The following is a 25,062-nucleotide window of genomic DNA, read 5'->3' as shown; positions in this document are numbered from 1 at the left end:
TGCACGACGCGTAAAATAAATGCCTGTTGAATTACGGTAGACGCGGCTGGTTCACATTTGTCCTAGTCTAATGCGTTTCTAACTGCTGCGTACAAGACACTGCGACGAGGTTATGCATTTGGAGAATACACATCATCACTGACACCAAGCCCTCAAGCTAGGTGATGATTCACAATATGGAAACGAATCACAAAGTCCGAAAGATTGATTAAATTACTTGCTTTGCTGAGATTGGGAAAAGTGTGGACTTTTGAAGCTAGGGGTAGATGTCCATGTGGCGGTATCGAAGTAGAACGAAAGAAGAACACCTGTCCTCCTCGAGATGGCAAGCCAATTAATGAACCTCCTGCGATGACGAAAGAGAAGACCTGAAGAGACGTGGAGTCCGCCTGATTCTCATGCGCCACTCTGAAAAGGCATACAGACCCGACCTGTGATGTCCTGTGCGTATCCGCTATATTGCGGCACGTTGTTGTCCCTCTTACATAGCCCGCTCAGAAAGAAAGCAACAAAACGACGTCCGTACAGCTACGAATATGATCTCGAAAATACCCTCATGCGCGGCATGGCGTGGCGGCGCAGAGGGAGAGGGTACGGCATGCCGGGAATATAGCGATCGATTGTGACCCAGCGATCGGCTGGCACGTATCGATCGAGCTTCAGCCGTCTGCGTGAGCGTCCTCGTTCATCCACGACCCGGTTGATTCGCCCTTGTGCCAGCCAGATGGCTTCCTTTCGTTCCACCGTCAAGGTGATGTCGCGTGGGAGCCTTCGTAGAATCCATACGTGACGACCCTGGCCGTCCATAGCGGCGTCGATATCTCGCTGGAGGATGAAGAGTCGGTTGACGGAGATTGGGTGGATTGTTTGGCCGGGGTAGGTGCATAGTCTGATCAGGTCGATGATGCTGTTTCGCTTCGGCGCGGCCCATGGCTGACGCGCGGGAGAGCTTGAGTACTGGTATGACGAGGATCCGGTTGAAGTGTCGTAGGCGAAGTTGCGCGGCACGTCTTGGGAACCATCGATAGACTCGCTCTTGATGAAGACGAGGGCTTCTTCACGGGCTTCTTCGCGGGCCTTCCGGGCTTTGCGCTGCCTCTTGGCTGCTCTCTTGCTTGTCATCGTAGTCCGTTGCTTGGGTATTCTTACTTCTCTGGTCTGCTGCTGCTTGTCTTCTTCTAAGAACTGTTGTTGAAGTCTGGTTTCGAGTAGATGTGGGCGAGACACTGAGGTGAGTGGTGATGCGGTGAAAAGAGCAGGTGGTGAGTTGTTGATGCTGCTTTCCGATGCTACTTCCGCAGGAAGGCGCGCCCCTGAGGCATCCATCCCAACTGGTAATGGCAGTGTGTTGGCGTTCTCCTCTGGGTAGGTGCATTCTACTGCTTCAGCAGCACCAGCATCGTTCCTCGCGCGTTGAAGTCTTTCGTATTTTAGTTGCGCTTTCGTCCGCCTCCTCCTTGGTTTCTTGTCCTTTCCTCGACCACATGGCGCCGCATTTCCGCCTGCCTTCTTCTGTGCGGTAGGTGCACTTCGGGTGACTCTTGCAGCGATTGGTACTTTCTGCGCGGTAGTTGTACTTCGGGTGACTCTTGCAGCAATTGGTACTTTCTGTGCGGCAGTTGCACTTCGAGTGATTCTTGCAGCGAGTGGGATCTTCTCCGCCTTTGGCTTCGAGACGTGGCCATTCGGAGCTGTCTGTGAGGAAGTAGGCATCGCCTTCGTTTGACTTCGCGTGGGTTGCTCTCGCCGCAGCCAGTGTAGAATGTTGCCGTCCTTCATGTCGTTTTGGTAAAGTAGGTTGTTGAAGTGGGGCGTTTGAAAAATTGCCGTAAGTCACCCAAATTTTCTTATCGACAGTAAGTTCCTGTCGACTGAAATCCTTCTATCTCATCCAGTGTTTGAGGCGACGCGCTGTCCCTGGGGATACGCGTTGAGAGGTTCACGTGGTAGACACGCTAGCGAGTCAGGACGAGAAGGAACGAGGGGCACGAGGTGGCTGGGAAATGAGCAATTGAACAGATGTTCGATATGAAATCTAAAAGCGAGAATTCTTCTTTATGAATGTATGAACGAGATCTCCTCTCGGGCTCTGCGGACGCAGGCTTATCAATACATACGCTGAGCCGCGTTGGCGCATTGAAACCCCGCGCAGCTCATCGCGAGATATCGCTGTGAGCAACCCTGGAAACTACAAGCGTCTCCTCGTCGTTTCTTTTTCTCAGCTGAGCCCAAGGTTATCTCCACGCTCCTCGATCATCAGGTCCAGCTTCGATTGCGATTGAAATTGATGGCATTAGTCGTATGTTGTGTGTTCGTTCGGACTTCTTGCAACCTTGCTCAGGTGCCATGGGTGCTGGTGAGGAGATGCGCGATGCCGTTTTCAGTTACGGCACGTTCGGTCCCACCCCTTGCTGCATCAAATCCCTATCAGCACCTTCTCTGTCTTTCGCGTTCGAACCCGAGGGGTCTTTTCGCGAGGGAACTCTGGTTGTGTATATTGGCGGAGAGATATTCGGTAACAGTGGCTCCCACCGGCACCTCATACAAGGGAGAGACTAAACACCTGGAGCCTACGTTAACGTCAGGCCACCTGCTTTGCATGTTTTAATCATGAAGGCTATAGGGTGTTCAGTCTTTCCCTTGTATGAGGTGCCGGTGCAACGCATGCTTCGAGTTAATAGTGGACTGCTCAGGTGGTTCCTTCCAGGCTTGATCCCGTGCTTGCAGCAATAAAAGACGTCCCACAACAGACTTGCAACCCATCCGTGTCCATGTGCCATCATATCCCATGTTCCTCATCCCTCAACTTCCAACCCGACGTCTCACGATCACTCCACGCAAGCGAAATCCTGACCTTCAAACCCTCTTTCTCTGCAAGTACCCTGTTGACCTCTCTTAACATAGCTTTTGCGAAAAGCGCCGTCTCCAGAGTGTCCGCAGCGTGCAAGACCGGCAGTGTGAGAGCACTCCAGCCAGCATCATTCCGTGAAGGACGAGCGTCGGTACGCTGAGGAGATGAAGCGGCATTCTTGATAGCCACTGCCCTCTTTTCATGTTTGTCCTTTCTCATCTTGAAATTCGCTCTGTCCATCACTTCTTGCGCTATCCTGAGTGTTCTCCTTTGTTGCGCGCTAAGATAGATGGATTTGGGTACGTTGGCCGTGATATTCAGAGGTTCGCCGGTACCGGCCATGACTTTGTCTATTGCGTTTTGTAGGCCGCGTAGCCTGTCGATCTCATGGGTCTCTAGGTGGCGGTTGTGAGGCTCGCAGAATGCTCGGATGTTGGTCAGGGGTAATTCGCGGGTACGTCTCGTGCCTGCTGGGATGGTGGCCATGTGCGGTGAGCCTTCATCGTCGTCTCTCCTGATCTTCTTCCGCGTGTGCTGATCGTTTACTGCGGCTATGTAGTTGCAAACCTCGCCCACTCCCGGGTGGGCCTTACGCTTCCTGCCTGCCGAGATCGGGCTCATAGTGTTGCGCGGGTGGTTCGGATTTGTGGGGTTTTGTTGTGTGAGAAACGACGTGGCACTTATCAGAGGGAACGTCGCTATTTATTGGGGGATTGAGGCATTGCGTGTGTCTTTTGGAAGTCGCGAGTGACTCGTCGTTTATGGGTCATGGCAGTACCATGGGATGAGATAGAACCAGTTTTCGAGGTTTTCGCACACACACACACACTGTGAGTCACCCATCAGAGGGAAGATGTACTCAAGGCAGTCTTTTACGCATACATACCATGACAGCCAGAAAGTGGTTGTGTTATGTGCGGGCCTGAAGCATTCGGTACCACGGAAATGCAGCTCGAAGTGTGTAAGACCCTTGTACATTACTTCCACATCCAAGAGATTTTTCCGCGCAGGTACGATAATGATTTGTATTCAGCGCGCTGCCCTACACAACGTACAGAACATGAAAATCAGTTTTATCTCGTCCCATCTAAACGGAATACGTATTGTCTCGACACCAGGACCAGACCGCAGTCTGAGTCAAAGGCGCACTCTATTCATTCTGTGCAGCCACGATCTTTGCGAGCCAAGCATCCCTGCGTTCTTTCATCTCTGGGCTTAATCCCTGATACCACTGCCTATACTCGCTGAACAGACGATCCTGTTCCATGATTCTATGCCTTATTTTCTCGAGACCAAGCATCTTTCTTGGCTGGCCGCGATTTATCCCACTCTCGTGCACAAGGACTCTAGGCACGAAAATGAATTCGGTGGGGTGTTGCGGAGGCGGAGATGTCGCTGGCGTTGGACGGTTTGCGGGCTGCATGTTCTGAGTTGGTGGACGGGGTTGAGTTGGCGCATGTATCTGAGGCCGTTGCTCTCGAAGTCGTTGATTACGAGCTTGAGCCTTAACCTGCCGCTTCACAGGCGATATTTCCGCCTTGATCTTCACAGCCGTGACCTGATCTCCCCAGTTCTGTCTTCTCCACTGCATAACTGCCGTAAGCTTCTCCTGTGCTACTGCAATCGCAGTCTCTTGTTCTGATGTCAAGTTCAGCTCGCTTGCGCGAAGGCTCCTCGCAATGTTGATGCAAGGCCCAAAACCAGATAGTGCAGCGTCGACTCTTTTCTGTGTCTTGAATATCGTCGCTCTTTCTTTTCGAGTATATCTTCTGTCTCGCGGGCCGCATAGTTTGAAAAGCCAGATATCAGGGATCGGTGGACGAGTGGCAAGATTTGGTTGTTGGTTGGAATTGTTGTCGCCAGTTTGGTGGTGTTTCGTGGTGGGTATGCGGACGGACGTGTTCTCCAAGTCAATGTCGGTCCTGCATAACAAATCTGAAGACTCTTCTTTGATGAAAGGCATGAAACTTGCGTCATGCATGTCGACCCTTTGAATCCCATCCTGGCTCCCCCCGGAATGCAGTTCAACTCTGCGCTCAACATCCCTGTCTCCAACTCTGGTCCAACCCCATCCCTCACCGGCCTCTTCTTGCAACTCCCTCATCTCTTCCGTCAACTCCTCCTTTACAAACAATTTCGTCCCATCTCCTGGTCGATCGAGACGCGAAGAGTGTTCTGATTTACCTAACAATACTGGGATGAGAGTACGTAAGGCATCAAGCATTAGAGCTGTCTTATGCTCTAGTGCTGAGGGTATCGGCCGGTCCTGGATAAGGTCACCCATGGTGCGCTGCGTCCAGTGTTGATACTGGTGATGTTCAGTTGTTGAAGTTCGTAAGTTGTTTACTATACTGCATGCGCGTTGCCATCGGGATAATCGTTCAAGGCGATAAGCGCACCCGTGAGACGATCCGTGCACCAGGACCCTCTCTCATCTCTTCTGAACTGCTGTTATCCGACATATTCTACAACAATCTCTGCACACGCACGAAGAACCAGCAAGAGTGGAAGACACATGTTGAAAAGATTACTATACTAAGGATTATAGTAAGCCAAAGATAAAGTCGCTAAAAGTAGAACAGATCGAGCGAAGGATAGAAAGCCGAAGAAAGGTAAGATGCTCAATAGGATTACAAGAATTCGTATCCGTTCCTTCGCCCTAAAAGGCGGGGTTGCCTGCGCCTTCGGATTGTGCCTTCCCAATCGTACCTTGCCACAACACACCGCCCCGTTAACGCCAAAGCATCGCTAAGCGCCAGAAGAAGAGGGAAAGACAAAGATGTGAAGGGAGTTACCGAGGCGAGACACGAATTAGATGGCGTTGCGGCGTGACTCAAAGAAGATCGAGTGGAAGTCGAAGAGGTGAAGGTCGAAGTAAAAGGGTGGTTTCAGTGACCAGAGTCGCTCACGCGTCTCCTCCGCCCTCGACTACCGCCTTCAGGTCGCTGAGCAAGAACATCACGAAGTTGCGGATCGTCTTTATCTTTATCAGTGTGGTGTACGCGTACATGTCTACAAAATTTGTTAGCTCTGCACTGCTCAGAATTTCCACCGTGAGTGCGTACCTCTGCAGGTTATCCGGTCTTGGATACTTGTGTTCGCGATCCGGACAAAACGGGCATACGTAGCCAGGCGACTGATGCACAAGCCCGTGCCGTATCATCTCGTTCTTTCGTTTGAAGCCTTTGCCACCCTCGCCTCGAGGACAATCCTTGACAGGGCAGTAGTGCGGGCGATTTGAGGAATGAACGTTGGTGTGTGAACTGAAGAGGTCAGCATGTCAGACCCTACGATACTGGGGTTACTTAAATCTGGACTTACTTAAGAAGGTACTGTGTCTGAAAAGGAAGAGCAGTGCAACCGGGATAATCGCACTTGAAGGATCCAACGATATGCTGAGTCACATTTTGCTGTAGACCAGAGCCAAGTGGAGGTGGCAGGACCCTCGACGCAAGCGCGCCATCTAGACTCATATGTCGAGGTCTCTGCTCAATGGGCGTTTGCTGTGTACCAGGGCTGATACCCTCTGAGCTCTGGTAGCTGTCGCTCGTCGATGCAGAGTGCAATGTCGCTGTGTAAGGACTGTTGTCTGACGCGGCGTGCGAAGGTCTCCGAGCATCCGTGCCGAATGCGCCTCCTCCTGAGGTGCGGAGGAACAGATCGACACGATGTGGTAAATCGTGGGCACTCATTGGCGATGACGCACTTAGCGAAGGGAACGGCGTGGCTGGAGAATGAGAACTCATGGACAGTTGGCGAACCATGGATGTTGGTGACGCTCCTACTGAGGAGACCGATTGTCGATGGGGGAAGCTGATACTGTTTGCTCTCGTTGCTTCGTGGTCATTTGTTGCTGATCTCGCGATATCATCGATGTGACGGAACGAAGGTAGCTGCTGGCTAGGCGAAGTAGCTGCTCCATCACGCGCAGGAGATGGGGCTTGTAACGCAGGCAGAGTGTCTGCTGGAAGTCCTCCTCTTTGCGGAATTGTTAGACCGAGAGATGGTGCTGGATCATTGCCTTGGGGATGGCCATTGGGCAAGCCTCGAGGTGGCTGGCTTGGTGGGTACAACGATGCGTTCGACAAGGCGGACGATATAGACAGTGTTCGATCGATCCCATTTGAACTGGGATGCACGCCGTTTGGTGCTACATGAACTGCTGATGCTTGAGATGTGCGCCTATCTGCTGCAAATCCGAAAGGCCTAGTAGTTTCGTCTTCGATCACCGAGTCTCTGTGGGTAGCTGTCGCTTTTGAATCAGGTGCTGAGCTAAGCACTTCCTGCAGAGTAGGTGCTGAGTTGGCAGGACGAGCATTTGGTGGCACTGGCTGGCCATTGTTGAAGACGGACGGTGCCGTTGCCGTGCCGGGAGACTCGGCATCAGGCATGTCGTCATCCTCAGAGCAGTGCGAATCAGAGTCGGAGTTCAAGGCCTGCTCGCTTGCTTTTTGTGCAATATCTGGCCGGTTTGGGTCCATCTCACGAATGAGCACCCAGTCCCCTTGGGTGGGGCGAGTTCGGGGCTTATGTTTGTTAGGCCTTTTCCGATTTCGAGATTGAGGAGGACTGACACTCTGTCGGTTGGGTAGGTGACGGATGACTGGTGTCACGTGTGGCTGCGGCGTCGGAGATGGTGTTGCCTTTACAACACGAGCTTCCAAGAGTGGTGATTTGGAGAAATGGTCGTCGTCCTGGTAGTATTCCACTGGTTCCACGGATTGGATGGCGTCGAGCACCTGCATCTGGACAGCAGATTCCGCGGTATAGGAAGATGGTTGTTAATTAGGTGGAATGAACTGGCGATTATCCCAACGACCGTTCAGCAAAGGCTCCCAGGGATAGGCCCAGGCGGCGGTGAAGAGAGCGGGTGGCACAGCAAGACCAGTCTTGAATCGCTGTCTGGAGGAGAGTCAGCATGACCATGGGCTGCATTCTTCTCGCAACGATGAAGGCGGAAAGTGCTGGGGCTGCGTGTCTGTGGGATGGAGACAGAAATGAGAAAAGCTGCGGTGCCGTCGGATGCGAGTTGGGCTAGAGGCGCTCGGGTCGAGCGACTGGGGCAGAGCAGGGGTGAGAGGGTGGAAAAGACGGGTTGTTGGTCATCGGGGTGGGAATGCAGCGAGCAGAAGCATGAATCGCGAATTATATGTGGAGATATGATGCAAAGTAGCGACGCCAACGGTGAAGCGGCTCTGCGCGGTGGAAAACATACCCGAGGGTGCCAGTGCGACGGCTCTTTTTCAGCCTCAAGGCGGTGTCGAAGGGGCCTGCCGATCGCAAACATCAACTCGCGCAGGCGCAGATGGGACGGGCGTGCGGTCACGAATAGCATAGAGGTGGGTAGCAGTGTGCGAGCCTCGTCTGCCCCTACAGCATCGAGGAGGAGGATGGACGGCTGGCCTTGGAGGGACTGCGGCGGATGAGGAGGCTGACTTGCGGGGGCTTGTTGGCTGGACGGCCTTGATGCGGACGCTGGAACAGGCGGAAGTCGGGGTGCTAGGTCAGCGTGCGGGAGACAGCACGGGGTGGCAGGAATTGGGCAGCGAAGACGAAGGTTGTGTGTGCAAGTCAATAGATCCAGCCAAAGTCACTGTGCTGCCGTCGCGCCAGTCGCCGTCGCCCTCCCCCAAGCTCCTGCGAGGCGCAGCCCCAGCTTACCTACAGCGCGCGAGGCTCTAATCCAATCCAGTTTTTATGAGGCTCCCACCGAAGTTTGCCATCCCCGCACCGAGGGCCGCTAGCTGCTCTGGGACCCCACAGGCCTCCAGGGCTCCAGAGCTACTCCACGGGGACCGAGCCCAGCCCCGCCTCTTTGCACGCCCAAGAACGAGAAGCCTCCATCGGCCCTATTGCGAACCTGCAGCTGCCCTAACACGAACTCAATAGCCTCCCGACGTCTCTGCTAATTCTTCCGCTGCGTGGCATTTGTCAGTTGGATACTCGCGGCACGACGTGCGTGCGGCGTGGTGCGTTGCCCTGCTGCGGCTTCACCTTCGCTTGCCCGGCCGCACTTGGATGGACCTCGACGCTTAGATTAACTGCCATGGGTAATCCTCCTGTTCTATCGACTACATGTGCATGCGTGGCTAACGACAGCATGCACTGCATCCCTCTTCCCCTCTCCACCCGCTGTCAAATGCCACCGACCGCCTATCGTACAGTCTTATGCTGCATGCGCTCTTGTCTACTACTGTGCCGCTGAGAAATGCTCTAACAGAAATGTGACAGACACGCCCACCCCCACAGTCACTGGCAACTGGCGAGTAAAAACATGCTCCTCGGTAGATCAACGCCCAAAAACAAATCGTGGCTGATAAAGCTGTTGTTGGCGCCAGAAACGGTATCCCACCCATAAATCGTCCAATCCCGTTTTATCCTCGCCCGCAATAACGCACATCGGCTAAGCACGTGCATGCCGCCATCACGCTTCCGGCTTCTTGCCAAATCCAGGGATTCCACTAAACCTGGTGCCAGCGGGGAGCTTGGGTCGACCAAAGTTCTCGTCGAGATCGAGAATCACCTTGAGCGCGTTGCGGCTGCGCAGGTACGGCAGCGGTGCCGTCGCCTCTTCAAGGCCGACGGATGGCTCCAAGCTTGCCGAATCGTGGCTAGAGCCCGGCATCGGGAGAGCTGCGGACATGTCAGTGGCCCATTGGCGCATCACATTGCGGTGCAAGACTTACCTCGCTGTAGAACCTCATAGCCAGCCAGTGTGAAACCGAATTGTGGTGACGAGCGCATGATACGGGCGGGACCACCCTTGAAGAAGGCCTTGAAGCCTTCCTCCTTCCAGATGGTCGACGCTGCGTGGCGCAGGCCAGTGTATGCAACTTCGCCCTTGCGCGCCTCTACTTGTAACCTAGTCTTGATCACGTCGCACGGTGTGGTCAGGTACGCTGCAGGCATACCCGCGATGGCACCAGCGCTCAGCATTTGCAGGACACCGAGCGACTTTTGCGGGCTCTCGCCGAAGACGTCTCTCTTCAGATGGCTGTAGGTGGGGAAGTAGATGGCAGAAAAGGGGACTGTGCAGGCGGTCAGCGATATCCGGAGGGTGTGAGAGAGCAGAACATACCGTCACGCAGGAGACATGCGCTAGCTCCCTTGTAGAGACCGACGAGACCCAAGTTGCGGACGATCCACATGGCAGACCGCCTGGGAACACCCTCGACGTTCTTGGACAGTTCACCCTGAATTTGTAACCGAATCTTGACAATCTCGAGAGGGTTTGTGAAAACCTATAATAGTGTGTTAGTACTTGCTGCCAATAGAGGAAGTGCAAGTAGGTAGTAACTCACAACTTGGCAAGCACCCGCAGTTCCACCCGCCAACATCTCGTGGGGGAACTTGATTTGGCCTGTTGACTTGTCGGTCATCTTGCCACGAACAAGATCGTTGACCGTGAGCTTGATAGCCTTCTCGGGCGCAACACCAACAAGCTGGGGCAGGACTCCAGAGTAGAGACCCTTGAATCCCTCGTTCTTGATGACCTTCTTTGCGCAGTCGAGCGAGTTTTTGTACAGGACGTGCCCGACGCCTGAGCTCCTCTGGTTCTGCATTCTTGTCTTGACCAGATCGATGGGGTAGACCATGAAGGCACCGAACGCACCAGCCAACGAACCGAGGGCGAAGTGGTGGACCGACTCTAGGATGTCGTGCCATAACGATTTTGTGGTCGCAAAGACCTTTTGCCCAGACTCGGAGATACCCTGAGCGGCCAACGATCCTGCCCTGTGCCAGGACGGGTCGAGCACGCGGGCAAAGTCTCGCAGACCAAGTCGTCCAGACGCCTCGTCGAGACCGGCGAAGTGGAAGAGAATGTCTGCCTCCATGGGTGTGTAGAGGTTGAAGCGACTTATCCGGGCGGCCTCGTTGAGGAAATCTGTGCGGGTGATCTTGCCGTCGGAGCTCTTCTGTGTGGCATTGCGGATGATAAGCTCTATCATGTCCATCTGCTGGATGACGTTCTGGAAGGCGCGCACGTTGGCGTAGGAGATCTTGCTGCCAACCGAGATATTGCAGAGGGTGGGCAGGTTCTCGAGGAGGTAGTCGGAAAGCTTGTGGCTCGCAGTCTCGCGTATTATGCGCTGGAAATGCTCCGGCTCGATGAAGCCGTCCTTGTTCTTGTCAAAAAAGGTGAAGCCCTGACGTACCCGCTCGCCCTGCAGCCCTCGCAGCAGCTGGGCGAACTGGGGGTAGGTCATCGTGTGCCTGTGCTTCTTGGAACCAATGTACAGCGAGGCCCAGCCGCCCTCCCAGTCGAAGGGCAGGCTGTCCTCGGTCTTGTGCGCCTTCCATGTCTCGTAGAAGTCGTCAAAGTTGATGTAGCCGGTGCGCTGCTTGTCGAAGAAGCGGAAGACGACCTCGTACTCGGCGTCGGGTTTGGCGAGCAGGTTCTGGAAGACGGACCAGTCGTGCATGCTGACCTTGCCCTTCTGGTCGCGGTCGGCGACCTGGAAGAGGATGCCATACTGGAACCGCTTGATCTTGTGCTGGAGGCGGGCACGTCATTAGCTTGCTTGACTCGACACATTGCAGACAGCCCTGCTTACGAAGTCCTCGCCCTCGGGCGCGACAGCTGTGATAAACTGGTCCTGGTCGAGGTAGTAGTCGCCTGACTCGTCCTTCTGGGCGTGCTTCATAAAGGCGGCGCGCGTGAGCTGCGACAGCTGGGGCTCGTCGGTGGTGCCCAGCAGCACCTCGCGTACTTCTTCCGTGACGGTCGCCATAGTGAGAGGATGACAGCAGCCCGGGAAGCAAACGGTGGTTGCAATTGACCGGGTTGGGGCCAGGTGTTAGTGAGGGAGGGTGTAGCGACGCGGATGGGGTGAGTCGGCCTCTACGCCGTCGACGACAGCTCGCGGCTGGCAGCGAGCTCGGAGGTAAGCTAATTTTTAATTGCGAGCCATTGGCGGGGGTCGGAGAAAGCGTGGGGAAGGCACGGCTGCGAACAAACACCCCGAGCGCAGCTACTCACGGTCTAAGGGAATCTTGAGTTTAATGAATTGACTCCTGATTCTGAAAACCTGCTTGCTTCCATTCACCCTGTGGCTTACTCTGCGCAGAGGCTCTTACCGCTGTTTCCGTGTTGTCTGCTTCCCGAGCTCGCCTCATCACTGCAGCCCCTGTCAGATTCTATATAGAGAACCTTGGAACACTCTAGAAATGAGCCTCAGTCGCGTACCGTTGCGCACCGATCCATGAACCGCTCTCCGGGAATAGTTAATCAACGCGGCGCATGGACATCGTCGGAATCGCTGCAGCTGGCCCTTTACCCCGGATCGGTGCGCTGTCAAGCTTTAGCGTTACCATCGCCCAGGCACACGCGACCTTAAGACCAGTTCTTATGGTACCTGAAGCACCGGCGCAGGGCGGCTGTCATCTATCTGCAGATCAGGCGCAAGTGTTACCATGGCTATCCAGACGCTTTCTCCTGCTGTGCGACATCGCTTTCGCACCGTCTGCGTGCCTGCCTCCATTCGGCTCTCGGATCACTAGTCTGATGCGCGGACACCCGGGAATCATAGCCCAGAAGAGTCAAAAGATGAGTGAAAGACGACTGCTGTATCGCGCATGTCTTCAGAGCAGGTGAGCATGTCGCAGAGATGTTCGAAACCGCCCGAGCCATCGCAGTGGAATTCTCCGCAAAGACAGCTATGCAGCTGCGTCAGCTGTGACGACAGCGCAAGGGCCATTCCACTGACTCCACCTTCCCTCCAAGCTCGCAACTGCAACCAGCAACCACCAGTATATATCGCAATGTCGCTTCTTACCAGCGATTCGATGCCACTGCTCTCTGTATTCTGGACCATGGCTCTGGTAGCGCCTTCCGCCGTGCTCTGGCACGGCCGCTCCCAACACGCTGATTGATCCCACAGCTGCCATCTCAAGACAAGGCCCCGTAGCCATCTCGGAGCACGCGCGGTCTTGATAGCCAACTGCTTCAATGCGTGTCTGAGTTATACAAGCCTATTGGCCGAAAACTCTTGCTGCTTGCGGCCGCTCCAAGGCGGAGACAAGACAGCGGAATCTCTGGGCACGTCTCATGCACTTGGCGGAGCCTCACCATCAGCAAGAACATGGTGGTAACACCGCGCCCCAGTGGCTGAAATTCATATATGTGCGATGCCAGCCGTCGCCAGACACTCGGCGCCCACCTTTCCATATCTTGTCTTCTGGGCAACGCTGGTCACCCCAAGCTCGGCATCAAGCCGACGCCCTGCACTGCCATGTGCTACATGTACTCTGATCATATAAGACTAGCCATGGTCCCAGGAACCAGGGTTCTGTCAAACACAGCTCTGCAACTGCATATTCAAGATGGCGTCTCCAGTCACAGCCAAGTATGATTGGATTCTTGCAATCACTACTATTGCCTTTGTGTTCTCCGCCTTCGGAAACGGCGCCAACGATGTCGCCAACGCGTATGCCACTTCGGTCGCCGCCCGTACCCTGACTATGGTCCAGGTTGGGCCTCTTGCTGTGGTCACAGAGTTCATTGGCGCTGTTGCACTTGGAGCACGTGTGACCTCAACCATCAAGAACGGCATTATCTCGATCGACCGCTTCGAGGGCAACCCGGGTGCGCTCATGTTGGCCATGGGATGTGCTGGTGAGTTTCCTGATTCAAGTGAAGAGGCTGAGCTAAAATGCAACAGAGGTTGGTAGTGCTTTCTGGTTGATGCTAGCCACGCATTGGGGAATGCCAGTCTCAACTACGCAGACTGTGGTAGGCGCTCTTATTGGAGTCGGGTTTGCTAGTCAGGCCCCCGTCAAATGGGCGTGGGAGTCTGGCTCGGTGTCACAGGTTGCTGCTTCTTGGGGCATCGCACCTCTGATTGCTGGTGCCTTTTCCGCGATCATCTTCGGCACCGTCAAGTACTCGGTTCTCGAACGCAAAGACCCTTTCAAGCACGCCATGCGCCTCATCCCCTTCTACTTCGCCATGACAGGAGCTATCTTGGCTCTGTTTATTGTCGTGGAAGCGCCTACTGCCCCCTCCCTCGAAGAATTTGGAGCTGGCAAAGCTGCTGGTATCATCTTGGGAGTGTTCTTTGGATGCTTGGCAATCTGCTACATCTTCTTTATCCCGTTCTTCAAGCGCAAGCTCATCATGAAGGACCCCCGCGTCAGGATCTGGCATGTCATCTTGGGCCCTCTACTCCTCAAAGAGAGTACTACTCTATTCTGGCCAGGCAAAGGCAACGAATACGTCACCGATTACTACGAGGATGCCTACGGCGAAGTCCATGCTGGCACCAACGCAAAGCATGCTGTTTCGGATCCCGCCAGCGACGATGAGATCAAGAAAGTGGATGCAGGATCGCCCTCCGGTTCGACCAAGGACGGTGGCGTCCTTCCCAGCGACCCCGAAAAGACACGCGTAGAAGAAAGCACCACTGCACCCACCCGCAAACTGAAGACGCCGGAGCCCTACGAGCGCTGGATCGTTCCTGTCCAGCATCTCTCATGGGTTAACCCTCAGAAGTGGTGGGCATACGCCAAGTTCGGTTTCCTCAGGGGTGTCACCTGCGACGTTATCACACACGACAACGATCTTCTGCGCGCCATCCACTCCAAGGCTATCCGTTACGACGTTCGTGTCGAGCATCTGTGGACGTACTGCCAGGTTGTATCAGCTATGATGATGTCCATCGCTCACGGCTCCAACGATGTAGCCAATGCTGTCGGACCCTGGGCCGCTGTCTATCAGACATACCTTGCTGGAGAGGTAGCTACTCGCTCGCCTACTCCCGTTTGGTTCTTGGTCGTAGCCGGTCTCCTACTCGGTCTTGGTTTCTGGTAAGTAAAGACCTTGTACAAACAACATGTGAAACATATACTAACAGAACAATAGGTTCTACGGATATCACATCGTTCGTGCCCTTGGTAATAAGATTACTCAGATGTCACCTACCCGCGGTTTCTCTGTCGAACTCGGCGCTGCTGTTACCGTCTTGCTGGCTTCTCGACTTGGTCTCCCAGTATCGACCACTCAGTGTCTGACTGGTTCAGCGGTTGGTGTGGCTTTGATGAACTACGATCTTGGTGCCGTCAACTGGCGCCAACTCGCTTTCATCTTCATGGGTTGGGTAAGTTGTATCCCGAATGCTTTGGTTCTTGATCTCTAACGGTCTCAGGTCATGACCCTACCCGCCGCCGGTCTCGTCTCCGGTCTTCTGTGCGTCATGGCGCTCAACGCCCCTAGCTTCTAATCGACTCCATGATGGGGTGACTTCTTCTGTTTTGTCTCTTTTGAGAGCACAGTCTTGTGTATTAAATTGCAAAGGTGCAGGCGAATTTACGCCGACGTACAGCATCCGCTAGTTCAATCATTAATATTTGTTTCCCGCAAGTATGTTCTTATATACCATGTCACTTGTTCCATTGGGATGTCCCGGAGATTCGTGCTGCGTGGCTGCCCAAGATGTTAGGAAACGCATGACATGCCAACAAGACGACATCTCTCACCCCAACAACACTCACCCATCCCGTCCTCTCTAGACTCAATCACACAAACCCTGGAATCCACCTCCACCTCACCCTCCTCACATAAGCCAAATATTCCCCTCTAACCTCCTCCTCCGTCTTCTCCCCACCAACAGTCCCCTCATACCCCAAAAACTGCTCTTCCTCCAACACCGCTCCAATTCTATACAACCACAAAAGCACCAGAACCGCTCCCACTAGCCCCACACTCCTGACCGGCATGGATATCCACGCGCCACTAACATCATGTCCATGCAACAAGTAGTCCGGCAGCCACGCGACCAAAACATACACCACAGCGCCCACCCACCCCAACGCATAAGCCACATACGTCGGATGCCGGATGTAGTTATACGGACCCGTGTCAACGACGTGTTGTGGTGTCACGCGACCGTAGATTACGGCGAATGTACCAGGCCGCGTTGTTAGCGCCATCCATGTGAATAACAGTATGCTGCTGAGGAGGAAGGTGGATGCCATTGTTGTCCCCAAGATTGTTGTGGTAGTTGGGGTAGAGATTGGGGATGATGCGGCAAAAAGGAGCGGTACTGCTGATAGTGTTCCCGCTATACATGAGACGAGCGCGAGTAGGTGGATGGAATACGGATACACGAGTCCAGAGGGCGGAGATTCGAAGTGGAAGGCTAATGCGTAGAACTGGGTGGCCATGAAGACCAGGTAAAGGATTCGCAGCAGGAGTATTTGCATTTTTTGCTGGTTGGTTGAGGTGCGAGATTTGTGGATTTGACGGGAAGTTACGCTGGGGTATTCTGATGGATAGGAACAGATGAGGAGGCCTTGAGTTAGAACTTCATGTTGATGTGGAATTCCCTTTGGAGGTGGGCGGGGTCTTTCTTCCGCGTTGAATTTGGATATGCGGGCTCACGGGATCATTGTCGCACAGCAATCGCTATCTTCAGCGATGTATTGATAGGCTATCTTCAATTCACATGATTGTGGCCGAGAAAACGTGTTTGGTAAACTCGCAGTAGCAAGATATCATTGAAGTATTACTGTACGGTACTTATTACATAAACATTATACAACATGCGTCGACGCGATAAATCTACTTTTGCTTATCTTGCAAATCCTCATCTCTAGTGCAACTCGTGAATCAACCCATGCGACTATTGCGATGCGCCTCCATTCTCGCTTCTCCCTCCTCTTGCATTTGGTCATTCATACGCGACTCTCTCCTCCTGTTCATCTCATCTTCGATAGCCTGGTTTGGGCCTGGTACCAAGCCCCAAGGTCCTTTGCCGATCTTAGCACCTCTGTACTTGACGGCCAAGCCAACACACACGGGCCCGATTATTGTGTTCAGCAAAATAGCCCATATTGCTGTTATAAAGCCCTCCGCAGATACATACGGCGTGTTGTTGTAGCCGATTTCCACGATTAGTAGACCGATCTCTCCACGGGCGACCATGGCCATGCCCAGCAGAAGCATGGGCGAGACGGCGGATTGTACCGCGGCTTTTCGGGTAGGTGAGTAAGGCGAAGAGCTCACCTTCTCAAGGTTGTTGCCATTCTCGGCCGCGGACGCTTCATTTTGTGCTTCTTGTGCTTTCTTGGGATCATGCTTTGCGGCACCCCAGATGGGGATCCAAACACCGACGAGAGCCTTACCCACCAGCATGAGTAAGGTGTATACGACGCCTTTCCAGATGGCTTCTCCAGTCCAAAGATCCAAAAACGGAATCGCGAATCCTATGCTAGCAAAGAAAAGAGGTCCAAGTACATACTGCTGCGCGTCCAAACAGTATACCTCAAAGGTATGCACAAAGGTCGGAGACTTGTCTTTGGAGCGCTCGCCTTCTTCGCGGCTCATAACCACGAAGGGACCTTCCGGGTGTGTAGAAGGGAGATACGTCAAGAAGGCGCCGGCGAGGAAAGCTCCAAACAGGATGGAGGTCCCTGCGAAGGCTGCGATTGAGATAAAGGCTGATAATACCAGGATCATCAGCATAATGTTTGACAAGTGGTCGAACTTGTGAAAATGCCTCTCAACGTATCTTCGAAACAGAGGCGCAAAGACCCATTTGGTGAGAACTGGGGTAAGAATTGCCATGGCCGCAGATGCGAGAATAGGCCGGCCGATCAGCCATCCCAAGTTGACGTTTCCACCGGACGCGACATCACCCAGGTCGTGGATGACACTTGACATGACAAGACCTGTCACATCGTCAATGACTGCAGCGCTGACAAGCACCGCGCCGACCTTGGTTTGGCTGAGATCGACATCCTTGGAGGCGCTTGAGATAACGGCAAAGGTGGTGCCCAGACTTGTCGTGCTCAGAGCAGCGCCGATGATGAAGGTCTCGACGGCGCCGTAGCCGAACCCAAGATACAGCAACAGGTAGCTGAAACCTATTGGACACAGTACGCCTGTGGCAGCCCCACAGATCGACAGCGTGAAGTTGGCCTTGAGCAGGTCAAGGCGAGTGCTCAAACCGCCCTCGAAGATAATCAAGATCAAGCCAATGTAGCCAAGATATAGAAACGTCTCTAAATACCGGGGCACAGAGTCAGTAAATGTCGCACAGGGGGCCTCTTCTGCAGCAGGGACGCGTACCAGCCCAATCATGTTCGAGGATGTTCGCCAACGGCTCGCCATATATGATACCAACCGCAATCGGACCAATGATGCCGGCACGGATAACCTTGGCCGAAACGTACTCCGACAACCATAAGAAGGTGAAGAAAGATACCAGGATAAGAATCTCGACGACTTAAGCTTGCGTTAGTCTAGATCGACGTTTCGGGGTATGCAGGTGCTGAACGATTGTGACAAGGAGCGCTTACTTTCGGGCTCGTGATACTGCAAGAACGGGGCAGCGTCGGGGTTTGAGGACGCCATGCTACACAGACAGGTGTCACAGTGTCCTGGTTGGAGAGGCTGGGGGAGCAGCAAGCAATAGCTAAGCCCGTGAGAAGGCTGGGCTCGAGAACACAAGCGGCAGACCCTGGCGTGCCATGACGACGTCATGTTAGAACCGCGGCCGTCACGGCGTAGAACTCTTTCGAGCCACGACGCTATCAATCACCTCAACGGCCAAGCCCACGTGCAGGGCCCATGCAGACATCTCGCCCAGTATTTCGCCCAGTTCGCAGCGCATCTACACGCGGCTCCGGCAGGTCGCTCCACACATTTCTTCACCACGAGGTCCGTGCACCGGGGAATCTCCGCTGGATCTCGACTCCGCCAGGCTGCACGATGGTCCGCATACGACCATTCACAGCGCGTCAAGACAAGGCTTAGGCAAGGCTTGAGTCTGCGAAACGCCTATCGTCTGCTCCACCGCGGTGTTGAAACGGAAAGTTCTGCAGGTGACGAGTCGAACAGGCAGGTTCAAGAAGATCCTGATGCCTGCCAAGGCCAAGGCCAAGCCAGGAATGCCGCATACCCGATCTACCCCAGTAACGTGATGAGCACTCAATGGCTGTCTGCACCGCCAAGGGTGGAGAAGTTTTTTGGTCGCTAGCCCGGCATTCGCCTCCAGAATCGCGACATGGTGTACTTGGCGGGACTGGCGAACCCTTGGCATGAGAGAGCCGACTTCCTTCACCGACATCCCCACTACTCAACATATATCTTCACGACGCCTGAGACCTTTCCTTCTCTTCCTCACCACCTGTTGTCGGTACCACCTCGTTCTCGTTTGACGTTTGCTCCAAACTTGCCAGCTCCTTCCCTCGTCATCTTTCATCCTCAACCCCACCCTCACAAACCCCACAAGTCGCCAATCACGGCGTAAATCTGGAGGAGTCTGACCCCCGCCCCCTCCTGAGGTCCTCTATGAATACCAAACTCAACACCCAATCCAACAAATTTGTCCACGTGGCTATCGTCCACGGGGCCAGAATTCGCAGAAGACTAGAGCGCTGATTGCTGTCTTGACTTGCCGATATCCGTATCATATCAACCAAATTTTACAACCCGAACACCGAACATCCAAAAACCAACTCTTTTGAATCTCTAAACACCCACAATCATGGGGAAGAAAGAGACGACCCTTGAGGGTCACGTCAGTGGACAATGCAACAAGCCAATGTCCGCACCCGCTCACAGCCTTACGCTGGAGCAAGTCAAGACCGAGCTGAAGACCGATGAATGGCATGGTCTTGATGACTCCGAAGCCAAGCGTCGTGTCGACGACTATGGCGCCAACGAACTTGGAGAAGCTGAGAGCGTCTCCCCAGTCAAGATTCTCATCGCGCAGGTCGCCAACGCTATGACGCTAGTCCTCATCATGGCCATGGCTGTCAGTTTCGGTATCAAGTCCTGGATCGAAGGTGGTGTCGTTGCCTTCGTTATTGGTCTCAACATCGTCGTCGGTTTCTTCCAGGAATGGTCTGCTGAGAAGACCATGGACTCCCTACGCTCTCTAAGTTCGCCTACTGCCCGTCTCATCCGCGGTGGCCAGCAAGTTACCATCCCTTCCGCCGACGTTGTTCCTGGAGATGTCATTGAGGTCAAGGTTGGAGACACCATCCCCGCCGATATCCGAGTCTTTGACGCCGTCAACTTCGAGACTGACGAGGCTCTGCTTACCGGAGAGTCCCTGCCTGTTCGCAAGCAAGAGGACGCTACTTTCGAAGAGAAGACTGGTCCCGGAGATCGTCTCAACGTTGCCTACAGCTCTTCCTCGGTCACCAAGGGCCGAGCCAAGGGAATTGTCTTCGCAACCGGTGCCTACACCGAAATTGGTGCTATCGCTGCTCAGCTCCGCGAGACCAAGTCCAAGGTCCGACCTGTCAAGCGAAAGGAGAACGGAAAGGCAAAGCCTCACCGTTACCTCGAGGCTTACACACTCACCACTACCGACGCTATTGGTCGCTTTTTGGGTCTCAACGTCGGAACGCCTCTCCAGAAGAAGCTTTCCAAGCTAGCCGTGTTGCTCTTCTTCATTGCCGTCGTGTGTGCCATCATCGTCCTTGCAGCCAACGAGTTCAGTTCTCGCCAGGAAGTCATCATTTACGCTGTCGCCACCGGCCTGTCCATGATTCCCGCTAGTTTGGTCGTTGTGCTCACGATTACTATGGCCGCTGGTACCAAGTCCATGGTTAAGCGCAATGTCATCGTCCGAAACCTGAAGTCCCTCGAGGCTCTCGGTGGTGTTACCGACATCTGCTCTGACAAGACCGGAACGCTTACGCAGGGTAAGATGATTGCCCGTGGTGCTTGGATCCCGGGTGTTGGAACCTACACCATCGAAGATTCCACTGCTCCTCAGGACCCCACCGCCGGTCACGTGCGTTTCGGCTCTGCTGCTCCTAGCCAGATGGACCTCAAGTCCGGAGGCGAGGCTTGCGGTGAGCGTCTCGGTGTTGAGAAGCTTGAAGGCCACAACATCGAAGGCTTCGGTGAATTCCTCAAGGTCGCGTCTTTGGCCAACTTGGCTGCTGTCAAGCAGAACAACGAAGGCGCCTGGGAGGCTCATGGTGATCCCACCGAAATCGCTATCCAGGTTTTCGCCTCCCGGTTCGGCATGAACCGCAGTCATCTCGTCAAGGGCGACTCTGCTACCTGGGAGGATCTTGTTGAGCTTCCATTCGACTCCGACGTCAAGCGTATGTCCGTCATCATGAAGCACGCCTCAGGCAACTACGCTTTCACCAAGGGTGCCGTCGAGCGCGTCATCCAGAGCTGTACCACCTACCTCGCTGATGGCAAGGAGCAATCCCAGCCCATCACCGACGAGTTCCGTGAGGAGATCCTTTCCCACATGCAGGCTCTGGCCAGTCTTGGTCTCCGTGTCTTGGCATTGGCCAGCAAGAAGTACCCCGGCGAAGTCGAGAAGGGTGCTGAAGTTGCCCGTACCTCTGTCGAATCCGACCTTGTCTTCCGTGGTCTCATCGGTCTTTACGACCCTCCCCGTCCTGAATCCGCTGTCGCTGTCCGCCAATGCCACGAGGCTGGTATTGAGGTTCACATGTTGACTGGTGACCATCCCGAGGTAAGTCTTGACTACAAAAAGCATTTGAAACATATACTGACCCTTTATGCAGACAGCAAAGGCTATTGCCATTGAAGTCCATATCCTGCCATCGGCCGACCGCTACAAGAGGATTTCTGCCGATATTGCCAAGTCGCTGGTTATGACTGCTTCTGAATTCGATGAACTCACTGATGACCAAGTCGATGAGCTCCCTGTCTTGCCATTGGTCGTAGCCCGTTGTGCGCCTAGCACAAAGGTTCGCATGATCGAAGCTCTCCACCGCCGCGGCCGTTTCTGCGCCATGACTGGTGACGGTGTCAACGATTCTCCTTCGCTGAAGCGCGCTGACGTTGGTATTGCCATGGGTCAAGCCGGTTCCGACGTCGCCAAGGAAGCCTCCGATATTGTCCTCACAGACGACAACTTTGCATCCATTCTCGCTGCCATTGAAGAAGGTCGTCGTATCTTCGACAACATCCAGAAGTTCGTGCTGCACGTCTTGGCTGAGAACGTCGCTCAGGCTGGTACGCTTCTCGTCGGTCTTGCCTTCAAAGACAGGACTGGACTCTCCGTTTTCCCTCTCGCGCCCGTCCAGGTTGTGTGGATCATCATGGCCACATCTGGATTGCCAGACATGGGTCTCGGTTTCGAACGCGCCGTCCCCGATATCCTGAACCGCCCGCCCCAGTCCCTCAAGACAGGTATCTTCACCATGGAGTTCCTCGTCGACATGGTCGTCTATGGTCTCTGGATCACGCTTCTCTGTTTGGCCAGTTTCGTGCTCGTTGTCTTCGGATTCGGAGACGGAGAGCTCGGCCAGGGCTGCAACGAGACCTATTCCGAGCAGTGCGAGTTGGTTTTCCGTGCCCGCGCCTGCACATTCGCCTGTTTGACATGGTTCGCTCTCTTCCTCGCCTGGGAGATGATTGACATGCGTCGTTCTTTCTTCCGCATGCAGCCTGGCAGCAAGCGCTACTTCACCCAGTGGATGCTTGATGTATGGAGGAACCAGTTCCTCTTCTGGGCCATTATGATCGGCTTCGTCCTCCTCTTCCCCCTCATCTACATCCCTGTTCTCAACACGGTTGTGTTCAAGCACGCGCCCATCGACTGGGAGTGGGGTATTGTCTTCGTCGAGACTGGTATCTTCTTTGCCGGTATCGAGCTCTGGAAGTGGTGCAAGCGCGTCTACTTCCGCCGTATGGCTGCTAAGCACGGCAATGGAAAGGTCGACAAGAACATGGACATCGAGGACCGTACCTTTGGTCGCTACTACAGCCGCGACTCTTCTGTCGCTGGTAGCGAGAACATGCACGAGAAGGCTTAGAGCCTTACCTATGGAGGAACTGTATAAAGTGAGATATTGCAGGGTGAGGAGGCCCTGCTAGGAGTATGCGAGGAGGTTTTCTTGCTCTTCGCGAGCATGATACCTGCCTAGCACAAAAGTTAGTCATATAGAATGCTTAGACATGACCACGACAACGTGCATTACGATCCTTAGATATAATAAAGAAGATTACCACATCATACATTTTGCCGACTCCAGTTTGTGAATCACAGTGCGTGACATCCTTCCAAGATTGTTGCCGCTGCGAGCCCAAGCGACACGGAATTCCCTTCTGGCGCTCGGGCACTCATGGGACCCATCGCACTAACCGCATCGGGCGTGACTGTTAGCAACAGATACAGAAGGAACGAATGTGCAAGTACAAAGGATCAAGAATGTATTCAAAGTTCCTTTTTTTTTCTGGGCAGTCTTTCATATGTATACGACTAGAGCGAGGCGCAGCCGCCGAAGTAGACTGCGGTATTTTGCATTGGTGCGACGCGGTAGCTTTGCGGCATTTTACTTTACCCCGACACCTTACCTCACAACTGTCCACACCAGGCCGGTAAATGATGAGATCGTCAAGAACAACATGCGCGCAGCGAATCGCGGGATAGAATGGAAACGTGAGGGGGTTGCGTGAGTAGTTTCTCTAGGGGAAGTACCGCGCGTGTCACTTCTCAACTTGGAGGGATAACCTAATGATGAGGCCAGGACATGCATGCGATGGGAGGAACAAGTATAAAGCATTCGTCTAAAAATTGGTATTCGTCATGGAAGTGTAGTGGGAATGGCTACCTGCCGGTACCTCTACCCTCCAAACAGGTAGGTAGAGATGCAATATGATACAAATCGCGCAACGATCTTCACCTAAACGACCAATCGCCCTGGCTCGGCTTCAAGCACCGTCTTTACGCGCTGGAGGAAAACACGACCGCGCTTCTCGTCGCCCTTGGGCACGCTCACACTGAATACGTTGAGGGGACCCGCGACACCTGCTGCGCCCGAAACAGGCTTAGCGGAGGTCTTCTTGCCGGCTAGCATGTCGAGGATGTCCGACTTTGGTGCTGGGGCGCGCTTGCTGGGGATGGTGGTGGGTGGTAGCGCGGTGACTTCTGGCATGAAGTTGCCCCGCGAGTACTTTGACGATACCTTGTCGAGACCAAGCACAGCGTTGAACAGCTCGTCGGCGGTTGGCTTTGCGATCTTCGAGCGGGGGAGATCCTCGTTGGCGAGCTCGGCTGCGCGCGCGACGAATGTGGATAGAGGAAGGAAGACGCCTATTGAGTCCTTGACGCGCTTCTGGCACTCCATTACTGCGGTGAGGGAGACGGGTAGTGCTACCTCGATAGGGAGGTCTTCGACAACCGCTGGTGCTTTGGCTGCTGGCTTCTTTGATGCTTCCTTCTTGGGCATGACCTTGATGTTGGAGAGATCAAGGTGCGATAGCTTAGTAAAGCGACTCGCCAGCTCTGAAGGGTAGGAGTTCTCAATTTGTCCAACGTAGGCGAGTACGTCTCCCTTGAGCAGCCTGCCGCCAGGACCAGTCGCGGGGATCTTATCAGCCTCCTCCTTTGGCAGACCGTTGACTTCGAGCAAGTGTTGTACGGAGGGGTATAGCGGGTAGGTTTGCTTGGAGGCCTTGCCGGCGGAAGCTTTCTTCGAGGCATCGGATTTGGCAGGCGGGGCAGAGGTTCGCTCCTCCTTTGGTACCGGCGCAGGCTCTTTCTTGGACTCCTTGGGCGCTTCGGCCTCTTTCTTGGGCGCGGGGCTCTCTTCTGCGGGTATCTCGAGGGTGGACAGGTCGTCGCCGGGCTCTGCTGTGACGGCTATCCGTGTGCCGACCTGGACTGCTTTGGAACCGTCTTGGACCTGGAGTTCGTGTTAGCCATGGCCTGAAGCCAACATATCTTCCCACGTACAGTGATCTTGGCCAGGATACCGTCATCCTGCGCTTCGACGTCCATCTGCGCCTTGTCCGTCTCAATCTCAAGCAGCACGTCGCCGGCGGAGAAAGAGTCTCCCTCCTTGATCTTCCAGCTCGCAATGTTGCCCTCGGTCATGGTGGGTGAAAGCGCAGGCATGTTGAAGCTTTGCGCAGCGAGCGAAGCCTGGCTTGAGTGCATACCTCTCCGAGCACCTTGGTTGCGCAACTGCTGCGAGGCAGCCCGCGCCGAGACCCTACATACCGCAGCGAGCGAAGCCATGGGGAGGTCAATTGACGGACGGAGTCAATGGCAGTGGGAGGGTGTTTGGCGACGGTGCTGATCTGCTGGCCGAAATGTTGGGCGGAACAAGCTTCGGAGGTGTCGAGCGGGACGCGCTTGGGCCGCTTCTAGTTGGACTTTTTCCGACATATCGCGACGGCATCCAGGTATCCACGCCCACATACTGCCGCATTGACTTGCTAGAGTATGCTGTTTTTATAGCGCTGTATCGAAACCCCATAC

General features: G+C 54.3%; 8 protein-coding genes across 8 annotated transcripts; 2 read left to right on the top strand and 6 right to left on the bottom strand.

The window, feature by feature from the left end:
- Positions 1-528: 528 nt before the first annotated feature.
- Positions 529-1,685, bottom strand: J4E78_007966 (uncharacterized protein; the record flags this gene model as incomplete). The annotated part of the gene is made up of 2 exons (XM_049368569.1): positions 529-1,624; positions 1,678-1,685. 2 exons carry the CDS (start codon positions 1,683-1,685, stop codon positions 529-531), a joined length of 1,104 nt encoding a protein of 367 aa, XP_049219534.1.
- Positions 1,686-2,779: 1,094 nt separating this feature from the next.
- Positions 2,780-3,472, bottom strand: J4E78_007965 (uncharacterized protein; the record flags this gene model as incomplete). Its single annotated transcript, XM_049368568.1, has 1 exon — positions 2,780-3,472. One exon carries the CDS (start codon positions 3,470-3,472, stop codon positions 2,780-2,782), a length of 693 nt encoding a protein of 230 aa, XP_049219533.1.
- A 2,696-nt stretch (positions 3,473-6,168) lies between these two features.
- On the bottom strand, positions 6,169-7,596 carry J4E78_007964 (uncharacterized protein; the record flags this gene model as incomplete). The annotated part of the gene is made up of 1 exon (XM_049368567.1): positions 6,169-7,596. The coding sequence occupies one exon, from the start codon at positions 7,594-7,596 to the stop codon at positions 6,169-6,171; it is 1,428 nt and encodes a 475-aa protein (XP_049219532.1).
- Positions 7,597-9,275: 1,679 nt separating this feature from the next.
- On the bottom strand, positions 9,276-11,583 carry J4E78_007963 (uncharacterized protein; the record flags this gene model as incomplete). The annotated part of the gene is made up of 5 exons (XM_049368566.1): positions 9,276-9,484; positions 9,538-9,879; positions 9,930-10,092; positions 10,153-11,346; positions 11,407-11,583. The coding sequence occupies 5 exons, from the start codon at positions 11,581-11,583 to the stop codon at positions 9,276-9,278; spliced, it is 2,085 nt and encodes a 694-aa protein (XP_049219531.1).
- Positions 11,584-13,174: 1,591 nt separating this feature from the next.
- On the top strand, positions 13,175-15,069 carry J4E78_007962 (uncharacterized protein; the record flags this gene model as incomplete). The annotated part of the gene is made up of 4 exons (XM_049368565.1): positions 13,175-13,466; positions 13,513-14,656; positions 14,712-14,946; positions 14,995-15,069. The coding sequence occupies 4 exons, from the start codon at positions 13,175-13,177 to the stop codon at positions 15,067-15,069; spliced, it is 1,746 nt and encodes a 581-aa protein (XP_049219530.1).
- A 1,388-nt stretch (positions 15,070-16,457) lies between these two features.
- J4E78_007961 (uncharacterized protein) lies at positions 16,458-18,203 on the bottom strand (the record flags this gene model as incomplete). The annotated part of the gene is made up of 3 exons (XM_049368564.1): positions 16,458-17,851; positions 17,919-18,074; positions 18,149-18,203. The coding sequence occupies 3 exons, from the start codon at positions 18,201-18,203 to the stop codon at positions 16,458-16,460; spliced, it is 1,605 nt and encodes a 534-aa protein (XP_049219529.1).
- Positions 18,204-19,338: 1,135 nt separating this feature from the next.
- J4E78_007960 (uncharacterized protein) lies at positions 19,339-22,612 on the top strand (the record flags this gene model as incomplete). Its single annotated transcript, XM_049368563.1, has 2 exons — positions 19,339-21,303; positions 21,356-22,612. The coding sequence occupies 2 exons, from the start codon at positions 19,339-19,341 to the stop codon at positions 22,610-22,612; spliced, it is 3,222 nt and encodes a 1,073-aa protein (XP_049219528.1).
- An 870-nt stretch (positions 22,613-23,482) lies between these two features.
- Positions 23,483-25,012, bottom strand: J4E78_007959 (uncharacterized protein; the record flags this gene model as incomplete). The annotated part of the gene is given in 4 exon segments (XM_049368562.1): positions 23,483-24,484; positions 24,535-24,723; positions 24,741-24,765; positions 25,005-25,012. 4 exon segments carry the CDS (start codon positions 25,010-25,012, stop codon positions 23,483-23,485), a joined length of 1,224 nt encoding a protein of 407 aa, XP_049219527.1.
- Between the last annotated feature and the right edge of the window lie 50 nt (positions 25,013-25,062).

The sequence above is a fragment of the Alternaria triticimaculans genome (genome assembly GCF_023758025.1).
Source record: "Alternaria triticimaculans strain BMP 0046 chromosome Unknown scaffold_13, whole genome shotgun sequence".
NCBI classification, from domain to species: domain Eukaryota; kingdom Fungi; phylum Ascomycota; class Dothideomycetes; order Pleosporales; family Pleosporaceae; genus Alternaria; species Alternaria triticimaculans.
This window is presented reverse-complemented; position numbering and strand designations above follow the sequence as displayed.